General features: G+C 44.9%; 1 protein-coding gene across 1 annotated transcript; it reads left to right on the top strand.

The window, feature by feature from the left end:
- The first annotated feature begins 916 nt into the window (after positions 1-916).
- gpr27 (G protein-coupled receptor 27) lies at positions 917-3,084 on the top strand. The gene has a single exon (XM_079296259.1). It carries the CDS (start codon positions 1,219-1,221, stop codon positions 2,338-2,340), a length of 1,122 nt encoding a protein of 373 aa, XP_079152385.1. The 5' UTR covers positions 917-1,218; the 3' UTR covers positions 2,341-3,084.
- Positions 3,085-11,373: the final 8,289 nt, after the last annotated feature.

Raw genomic sequence — 11,373 nt, 5'->3', positions numbered from 1 at the left:
GAGAGTCCATAAGTGGCGAAACAGTCAGTAAAACGTTGAATGATGCCATTATTCTTGACTTCTAGCAAAACATAATCACATGACTTAAGGGCAGACATGAATCATTGTAATGAATGGCTGATGCACCTTTTAATTTTAACTGTTGATTGTCAAACGTTCGGTGTACCTTGTATTTCAAACAACAAGGAGAGAGAGAGTATCGCTCTGAATATATTGGCGATATGAATTGATGAATATTGTTTTGGTTGGTTAATTTCAGAGTGTGCAATCTTATTCTTCTATGTCCTCATGAAAAAAAAAAGCCAGAAGACAATGACATGGGTTACAGTTACACTATGACCTATGACCCACGTCTTTAAATAAAGTCAAATAAAATAATGTCAAATAAATAAATACAACAAAGTGTATTAAAGTAAAGTAAAATAAAGTGAAATCAAATAAAATGTATGATCAGTTATCTTACACTCCCTGCCCATCAAGCATTGTGCAATGTCGGTCTGTGAACATCTGTATCTGCGCACCGTATAGATTGTAATAGACACGCACCGTCAGATGGGACTGACTGATCCCAGGCCTGCTCACTCACACTACATGCAAGCGGACGTGCGTCGCATAGACGCTGCTGCGTGAGATCCACCGATGGACCCACCCCGGCGCTCCCGCCTCCGCGAGCCTCCGACCTCCGCTCGGCTTTTACCAACACGTTCGCCTTCTTTAAGGCTCTGTATTGACATTTAGCGGCCGCTGGTGAGGCGGTGGATGCGTAATTGCGCCATGCTTGCGCACAGCACTGTTTTTTTGATTCCTAAAGACGAACGGGAGACCTCCGCCATCGGTTGTAAATTGAGATGTGTTTTGTGAGCCGCTTGTCTGCCGAACGGCTGCCGAACGAGATGGTGTACAAAGCTCAACCAGACCGCCTCTATTCAGCAGGAGCTGGAACAGCAGACAGGGACGCGTTCTGTGCCGGACACTTGTGAGATGAAGGACAAGAAGAGAAAAAAAGAAACAGATGCTTGTATTTTGTTTGTTGTCGGCGGGGATCGCAGCGCACACCGGGATGGATGCGAGCCGATGTTGAACGGATGCTTCTGAGTGGAATTTATTCCTGAGGGTGGTTGTTTTGTTTTGTTTTCTGTTAAAGAGGGTTTTGCGGATCGTGTTTCTACCGCTCGTCGATGAATTGATGTGGGGATACGCGCCGCCTCGGCTGCACAGATGGCAAACACAAGCGCGTTCGGGGAGAGCAGCCCGTCCGCGCACAACTACGCGTCCGCGGCCTCTGCGGTCAAGCTCGCCTCCCTGGGTCTGATCACGGGCGTCAGCCTGCTGGGCAACGCGTCTCTGTCGCTGCTGCTGCTGAAGGACAGCTCGCTGCGCAAGGCTCCCTACTACTTCCTCCTGGACCTGTGCCTGGCGGACGTGGTGCGCTCCGCGGTCTGCTTCCCCTTCGTGATGGCGGCGATCGGCGGCGGCGGCGGCTCCGCCTGGCCGTACAGCGCGCTCTGCTGCAAGATCGTCGCCTTCCTGTCGGTGCTCTTCTGCTTCCACGTCGCCTTCCTGCTCTTCTGCGTCAGCGTCACCCGGTACATGGCGATCGCCCACCACCGGTTCTACTACAAGCGGATGAACCTGTGCACGTGCGCGGCGGTGATCTGCATGGTGTGGACCCTCTCCGTGGCCATGGCTTTCCCGCCGGTGTTCGACGTGGGCACCTACAAGTTCATCCGCGAGGAGGAGCAGTGCACCTTCGAGCACCGCTACGTGAAGGCCAACGACACGCTGGGCTTCATGCTGATGCTGGCGGTGATCGTGGGGACGACCCACGTGGTGTACGTCAAGATGCTGTGCTTCGTCTACGACCACCGCAAGATGAAGCCCACTCAGCTGGTCCCGGCCATCAGCCAGAACTGGACCTTCCACGGGCCCGGAGCCACCGGGCAGGCTGCCGCCAACTGGATCGCCGGCTTCGGCCGCGGGCCCACCCCGCCCACGCTGGTGGGCATCAGGCAGGCGTCGCACCTCGGCAACAGGAGGCTGCTGGTGCTGGACGAGTTCAAGATGGAGAAGCGCATCGGGAAGATGTACTACATGATCACGCTGACATTCCTCGTCCTGTGGGCTCCGTACATAAGCGCCTGCTACCTGAGAATATTTGTGCTGGGAGCTCCGGTGCCGCAGCTCTACCTGAGCGCTGCGGTCTGGATGAGCTTCGCCCAGGCGGGGGCGAACCCCATCATCAGCTTCCTGTTCAACAAGGAGCTCCGGATGCGCCTCAGAGCCTGTTTCCCCAGCTGCCTGGGGACACAGACTCCCATGGAGCCATACTGTGTCATCTGACCCCCAAAAACAACAACAACAACATGCCAAAGACACATTACATCTTGTTTCACAATGTACAGACTGGTCCCCAACATGTGTTTGCACACGTGCACAGGGATGTTGTGGAGGGTGAACCCACTTCAGTTTAATTTATCCACTTTTGTTTTTGTGGCTAAGATTTGACCCACTATTTTGTGCTGACATAAACTTGAATGTTATGCAAATGAATGCTTTATTTGATCATCCTAATCAGAACAACTGAAGCTATTTTAGAAAACAATCCCCGTTGCCACCTTTTCATTTACGATGCTGTACTCTATTAATTCAAATAATAGGTTGTAGCCCGTATGCTAAGATATTTCTACACCTTATGACCTTTTGTTTTGTTGCCTACAATATTGTACATGAATGTCACTTTCTGTTTGTATATTTTAAAATTCTATCCCAGCGCACCCATTGGAGGGACTGAAATATTGAAACTATTTCATCAGCTCAGAGTCAGTTTCTCAACCGCCGTCTGACGCCTCGAGTCGTTTGGATACCACAAATGAGATGCAGATCTCAGTGTATTTTTAATGAGGACAGCGTGACATTTGTAAATACTGTAAAGCCTCTCTTTCCTCTCCCTCTTTTTTCATTTTTTTAACCAGATATGTTGTATATTTCATAATCCAGCGGGAGTCTTTGTGTTGAAAAGGTGTCGAAACTCACTCCAAAAGGTATTTTGCAAATTCATAATCTTCATGGGTCAGTTGTGTTGAGAAACGGGTTATTTTTGTTCTTTTTCTAACGATATGGACACGATGATGTTTAACAATTTGGTGCTTTAGAAAGGATGTTTGCATTGTTTGTATTTCTTCGCAAATAAATGAGCAATGGATGATAAGTTGTTTGGGTTGTATCATCAGTTTTTAACAAGATGTCTGTACCTGATCTGGTTCTGCCCCTGATAGCGTGCTCACCATGCAGCACTCATCCGGCCTTATGTTTCCTGTTTCCTGGCAGCCCCCCGTGTTAGCGTGTTGCATTGGTTTGTAAATGGAGAGAGGGTGATAGACATGTTTAAAGATTTTTCAGTTGAGAAAAGGAGAGTTGAACCCTGTATTTGAAAGAAAAAAAATCAACACAGACATTGGTATTTTAGTGTTTCTATTGTGGATTTTCTCATGTCTTTGGTATTTACTCTGAGACTTAAGGGGTTTTTAAAGGGCGCTCTAGCTATTTAAAGTTGCACTTCCATAAAGTCCGTGGACTCACAAGAGACAGATTAAAAGAAGAATGATCAGAATTGAAGCAGCGGAAGCAGAAATATCTTGATTTTTAGTCTTAAGAATGAGTCAAGCTCCAAATCCTACATTTCCCACAAAGCAACTGGACAGCGTCCAAACGGCCACGTCTTTCAAATCCCCAACTTCCAGTTGGTAATTCTCACTTGTAGACTTTTTAAGCCTTGATGGTTTATCATTCGACATTAAACATCTGTTTTCAAAGACTGACCTGCTTGTGGCACGTAAACTCAACTTCACGTGTAAAATGTAGACGGCCTCTTTAAAAACCAGCATGGCGTTAGATTCAATGATTAAAAATGTGCATATTTTAGGCTAATTCCAGTATTTTTAGACTCAATATATTTACATTCTTGGCAGTGTGGAGAAGGCTTTCAGCATTTAGTCCATCATGTTGGGAAATAAAATATAAACAAACAGTTAACTTCATGTCAAATATGAATACCTGACATTAGTATCGCTGGTCAGAATGGTGTCATGCCACATCTTTGATGTGTGGCTCCCAAACAGTCTGTGAAAAGAAATACAATACAAACTGCGTGTATGGCTTAGTTAAAAGGTTCGAGGTTGGATTTGTCCTTCTCATTACAGCACTTATTAAACAGTTCATTCGATTTGTTTCAATCGGCCGTTTGCGTGGCACCTGCTTTTTAATCAAACTTCCCTCAACACCCCCAATCCCCTCCTCCCTCCTTACGCCAGCAGCCGGCAATTGATTCAGCGAATTGCTGTTGCGTTCATCGACGCCGGCCTCGATTACACCGAACCGAGCGCTCCGATCTGCAGTCCAACGCCGACGCTCCTCAACACGCCGCCTGCCCTCAGTGCATCCATAACCATTAGCATCACAACACGCCCGCTTGTTCCTGACAGATGGCTTTGCTCTGCTACCAGCGCGCTGAGGTCTCGTGGGCGTAATTGCTGTGGCTCCTCAGCTGCAGGAAGCTCCTCACCTGCACGTGCTCTCGTGCGACGCAAATGCAGGTCGGGTATTTTCGGCACATGGTGTCGCCCTCGGGGGACGCGTGCTCCGCTGTGATGCGTGGGGAAATGTGACTCTGTTCGCCGGGCTTTCACTGCTGGCTCTTTCAGTGACCTTTTCAGGTGTTCTAAACACCGAGCAACTACGCTGACCTCGGCACTCCTCGCTGGGTTGTCCTTACACACAATTTGGACAGTTGGAAATGTAGCTTTTTAAAAGCAGCTTGTTGTTGGAAGTTGGCGCCTACATTAACCACAGTGCAACTCTCACTTTGACGTTACCAGTATTCCTTTATGTGCCACAGAAGACCAACATCCACTTCATCAGGAACAAGATTGATGTGAGTCACTGCGTTACACGTTGGACAAATCTAATTGTAGCTTTGAGCTTTGAACAAAGGCTCCGAATCACAGCCTGACTGATTCATTTCACAGCTGTCCTACCGTTTCCTGCCGTTATGAAGACCTGCTGCCGAGGTGAACGGGAGAAAAGACTCTCGTCTCCCCTCGTCTTTTGACCAAAGGTTTTCCCTGATCTACTTTGTTGTGAGTGAAAGCATGAAAAAGTACTGCGGAAAGTGTGTTTCGCTTATGAGTGGATAATGAAACTGTAACTTGCCCGTCACTCAGCATGTCACGTTGTAACCATTGAAGTTAAGCGTGTTTCTCTTCATGTTTCCCCCGAGGGCAGCTGCTGCAGAGCACTGTGAGACAGCATGCGTCATTTATTCTTCTTACCAAATACTAATGAAGAAGACGGCTCGTTTCCATGGGTATTTTGAGTGCAAAAATCTAATAATATATAAATTAGAATATATTGAATGCAATCGAATCAATATATTATTTGTGCTCTTTGGATTTTCAGTCACTGTGAGGAGTGTCACACAGTCTGCTTTTTCAGTTTCAGTTATTTCAGTTACACACTCCGAGTGTGTAACTGAAATAACTGAAACTGAAAAAGCAGACTTATACACAGGGAGAAGTCATCAATCCCCAACACACCCAAAGGGGACACAATGTTCCTTGAAATGATGGTGGCAAGTAACTTTATGTCCATTAAACCAATCCGTTTTGAATGTCGGCCATCTTGGTTTTTGGCCGTTGCCATCTTGGCTTCTTCCAAACAGAAGAGACAATGAGACTGAAAAAAGAACACTGAAAAATACATTTTGAAGTTGCAAAATGGTTGCAATGAACTTCCATTGACTGAAAACAAACTGTAAAAGTGTTAAAGTTATAAAATGAAAACACGGACAACTCCCCGATCGGACAACGCCGTGGTAGCACCTGTCAGTCACAAGGTAGCCCCGCCCTAAAGCATACCCTGCCTATTATCTATTTCACTCTAAATTGGACCACAATTGACTAAATGAACATCTTGCTGTATTGAAGAAGACTTGAAACTAGCGAGTGAGACCATAAACCCATTACAATGTTTATTGAGGTAATAAATCAAGTGAGAAGTAGAGTCATTTTCTCATGACTTCTATACAATCCGACTTGTTTTTGCAACCAGCGGAGTCGGCCCCTGATGGCTTCTGAAAAAAATGCAAGTTCACACGCTTCCATATTGGGCCTTCTCTAGAGCCAGTGTTTGGTTTGTCCGTTCTGGGCTACTGTAGAAACGTGACGGTGCAACATGGCAACTCCGTGAAGGAAACAAAAACACTTCTTCGTTCTTAGTTTCAGGTGATAATATGCCAATGAAAACCAAGTTATGAATATTATATGCCAATGTGTTCCCTTAAATCCTACACATTGGTCCTTTAACGTTACGACTTGAAGTTTTTTTCCCCTTTAGGTTTGAAAATGGTCCAAAATTCAATGAATTGGTTTAAACGTTGCTAATCGGAGGATAAATGTAATTGGTGATTATGTATGTAATGATATAATGCATACATGTAGTGTATGTAATGTTATATAATTAAACACAATATCATGCTAATTATCACACCAACAGGAAAAAGTCGGTAGTGTGGTTTGGAGCTTTTAGATGGGTGAGAAATTCAGAAGAGCAACACACACACAATGCAAACTGGTGTCACCCAAACAGAATTATGCCAATGGTGTGGAGTTCTAACACCATTAGTCATAATACCTCAACAAAGCACCTCAGGATCGGTGGTGGTTTATTGTCTTGAGTGTCAGGATGAGACGCTGAATGACAGTTCTCGCTCTGCATGAGATGAAGGGAACACAATGAAGAGGAACAGAAGTGATTTCATGTGACAGACGTGGATGAAAATCACTTTCTGTTTTATGGCTGCATGTTCCGCTCTCAGCGCACATCAGCGACCAGAGGGACGTTGTGACAGGATGAGCTGTTTAACGAGCAAGTCATGGCCTCGAGTTACGCTCATAGGAATGTGGAAAAGGCAATCTTTCAAAGAACTGGGTAAATGGATTATGTATTTTTATGTTTTGGGGGTAGGGGTGGGGGGATAAACTGATCGATAGACTGCACTTATCTACATAGTAGCCATTCATGCTTTTAGAAAACCAAACATGCAAAGATGTGGGGTATTTCTGAAATTTATTTTGTTTGACTTTTTTTTTAAAATATTTTTTTCTTTTCCAAAATAAATATATTTCTACATTATATTGTGTAATGATTCATTTTCAATACAATGTATTTTCAATTTTGTCCTAAGCTAAACCTTAAAAGCACAGTAGAATTAAAACACTTAAATCAATATTTTCATCAGAGGATGGATGTTACAATGGAGGCTTTGGTCTAAACATAAATAAGACAGTGGGACTGAACATACTTTGAATTACTGAATTACTTTGCGATGAATTGTTTCCGTACCAGAAACAAAAGCGACAATTTACGCCCGCACAAAGGTGGTCAAGATTAGTGCAGACATATTCAGTGTGACATCCTGTTATATTCCCAGCATCTTTATTCCCCCCCCGCCCCTCACCTTTTTAGATTCAAGGCTACACTTTTGAAAGCATCCTTTCAAGCCCACAGAGTGTTCTCAACAAGGAGAGCATCTGTGAGTCCACTGCACTCCTGAGAACAAATATACTTCAGTGGTGCAGGCCACTTTTCATCTCACACTGGCATCTCAGTTTGTTCTGAGTTCCAACAATGGTCATTTACTTTATAAATTATATCCAACACGATGCATGAAGAGGACCTATCAGAGTCTCAATGTCATTATACAAGAACTACATCCACCCGATGTGCTTCGACGTTGCCCTGAAAATTGACAGAAGATTCTACGTTAACAAATTTGACAATCAATTACTCTTTTCAGTAATTTACAGAGGGGAAAGTTCAAACAACACGAATGTTATTTGCTGATGGTATCTGTTTTATATCATTGTGTTTCTAAATCTTTGCAGATCACAGTGTCTGCTTTTTAATCGCTGTTTTATAGTCGTCACTCTTTGGAACAGAGATCCACTGTATCGTTTTTCAAACAACCACATTTGTATGTTTTTCTTCCAAATCAGATTTAAAGACTTACTTTGGTATTTTTCAATCTGGACCCTATTTTCCCATTGTTTTGAGTCTAAGTGACTCATGGAGACAACAGTTTATGAAATTGGACCAGTATAGAAGGAGCCGCTAAAACGAGCTGCAATGTAATCATTGGGGCAAGTCCTCACCGTCAAACTACGGCCACTAAAAGTACTTGTGTTTGCCACTGACGGGCTCAAAGTGCCTGACAGCATTATGGAAAGAGTCCTCGCATAAACATGCGAGTGTAACACATGCCGCTAGATTACAGGGTCGTGGCCAACATGGCGCTCTTTCTGCTAGAGCAGGTCATCAGAGGATCAGCCCGCCTCGGGTGACATAATGTTGCTGCTGTCGCCGCGTCACGCTCCCAGCGGACCTCCTCCCTTATTTTGTGCCGCATAAACATGCCAGCATCCCTCGCACATAATCTGCTGTTTTTCCCCCTCTTTGTCACATGACCCTCTTGTACAAGGTTTCATGTCGGCTGACTCGAGGTAAAGCCGGGGCCCCAGCTGCTGGAACAATCCCAGAGAAGAGATTAGGGAGGAGTATGGGTAAGCATGTTGTCCGTGCTCATTTTTAGTGTATAAACTCTTACTGTATGGTAAAATACAGAAAGGGAAAATGAAAAGAGGAAAGAAAAACACGGCCTCAAGGACTTATGAGGAGTCCACAGTGCGGAAATCTGAATTATAGATTCATTCTCTTTCAGAAGAAGCATCGTGATGCCACTTCCCAATTGTCAAAAATGCCTTCCCTCACAGCAGTTCAGAGGCCGGCTCGCGCCCCACTTATCAGCCTTTCATACAGTAGCATTCTGGCAGAGCACGAATTTTCGTCCTTGGCTGTCGTAATCGCAGCTCAGGACCGGATGTAACACAAAAACCAAAGTACTCGTGGACAGCTGCGGATCCTGTGTGGGAAAAAGATCTTTTTAGGCACTCATTCCGGGTGGCGAAGTTCAATGTCGACGCCATTTTCGCGAGACAATGTTTTGCGCATTGGAGTTACGCCAAAGTGTCCTTTTGGAATCACGATTTATTCTCATTCGTCTCAGTTACAAACATGAGCTCAGTCCCATTGAGACGTATTGATGACATCCACACCTGTCGTTCGCCGTTTATCATATTTGAGAAGAAAAAAGAAGTCACTGCCAATCCATTCTGTGTGATGTCCTCGCTTTCATGCCATCCTTCCACTCAGGCACCCTCTCATGGCCGACATCTATTCTCGCCTCACAGCTACAATACCCGACAGCACAACAGCAATTCACATTCTTTCCATCAGGATAGCGCACACATTTCGCATCTTCTGCAAATCCCACCACACCTTGACATGCGCTCCGAGGCCATTTAAGGCTGTAATGGATGAGTTGTTGGAGTTCTCACAGAGCTGCTTATTCACTTCGCTTATTTACTGCTTGGAGTCATTCACCTGTTCAGTTGTTTGAGTAGCGAGGTAACGAGGGTGACGCATCGCGCGCGGACTTAAAGCGCTGTGGATGTATGACGCGTGCACACGCTGCGGATGTATCTGTATATGAATGTGATGCAGTGAACGAGACATAGAGGATGGTATTTTAGAAATATTGTACAAGGATTGTGTGCGATAAGGACATAAATGAGCACACAAAAGCTTGCGAGAAGGTACGCATTTAACTTGGTAAATACATGGCATGTACCTCTGCTCACATTCATATCCACCTGCATGGAGTCACACGTTTGAGTGAACAGAGGAGGGCTGCTGTTCAGAGTACAAAGCAGGACTTGCAGCTGTTCAGTGTGCATAAAGCATCTCTACCAAAGGAGCTGCTGTTCAAAATGCAATGGGAGTACCGTCTGCAATTATCTTCTCTGTCTGATTCATGTTTTTTTTGCTGCAGAGTAGTGGAATGAAAGGTGCTTCCACGCGCCACTGATGTTCACAGCCGTCTGGGTGAGTCAGTTGATTTGGGTCTTCAGCAAAAGCAGAAACCAAACACGCCTTGGTGCCAGTTTGATATTGATGTTTTAATTAAAGAACTCCTGAACTGCAGGGAGTTTGGTCCCCTCGTCCGTCATGTGACAAATGTCTTGCATGTAAACACTTTAAGTTCGTGTTGGATTTTATTTTACAGCCTGAAAACTAAATATATAACGGAATTCACTGAAGACATGGTGAGCGCTGCAGCCGAGTAAACACGCCTGGCAGCTTTAGGTGTCTCATTAAGACTGCCAGTTAAAGATATATGCTACAGATGCTCATTATCTCGCAACAGCTACTTGACATGCTGTATTTTAAAAGTCTCGCAAGCCTCTGGAGACGCGGAGGTGATTTCGTTGCCACTTCTGCTGCGCGAGGGGACCACTGGGCCAAGCGCTCACGTCGTTCAAGCAGATTTAATAGAGACTTCAAAAAAGGTTTAGACAGCAGAAAAATAACAAATGATGGCATCTCGCATTCTTGTTTTTATCTCAACTTTACATCAATCACAGAAGTTTCTTATATTTCCTCCACATAAGAGTGCATTGATATCGGTGAAGAGTTCAGCCTGTGTACAAGTGTATGAGCCGATTTCAACCATGACCATGACAAAAGGATGGGGAATATGATACACCTCTCACTTGAGGCATGAAGGTCAGAGTCAGGTCCAATGTGTGGGGAACCCCAGCCTGGATATGGCACACAGGCGTTACTGAGAGCGCTGGATACGTGTTTCTGACGCTGACACACAGCGACATGGGAAGCTCCGACGGCTCCTGGGCCTGACACGCCGTCACATGGGTTCGGTCATTTGAAGTCTGGAGGGAGCAAGTGGACTGTCACGGCGGCTCGGTCCGGACCACATTCAAAGATTATATCAACATTTATTATTGTCAGAGCTGCCATTTGATTGATAAAGGATCCTACAGAGCTACAACATGTGGGTTGATTGATATTGTATGGAAGGCTTTGTTTGTATCAATAACAAATGCTGCATTATGCAGAGTTCATTGAAGGCAACACACGAGCACAATTTATTTGATATTTTTAAGTTTTGCTTCAGAAACTTTCCCAGAGTTTGCAAAAACGTACAATGCCAACACCCTTTTTCTGGCGACCGGGTTGAAATAACCACATACATATTGTGCAATTAGAGAGTTGGTCAGTAGGCCATTAAAAAGGCAAAAAAAAGACCATGATATGTTATACAGTATATTCCCTCTACAGCCTCAGTATGTAGTCAGAATAGGTTGCAAACTGTTGCATTGTCTCACATCCTAAATGTAAATGAGAGTGTGCGCTCCATGAAAACGTCCCTTCACCAGTACAAAGCCCCACCGGGGAACTCTA

This window comes from Melanostigma gelatinosum (genome assembly GCF_949748355.1).
Source record: "Melanostigma gelatinosum genome assembly, chromosome: 3".
Classification (NCBI taxonomy): Eukaryota; Metazoa; Chordata; class Actinopteri; order Perciformes; family Zoarcidae; genus Melanostigma; species Melanostigma gelatinosum.
Note: the sequence above shows the minus strand (reverse complement) of the source record. Positions and strands in the feature narration are given on the sequence as shown.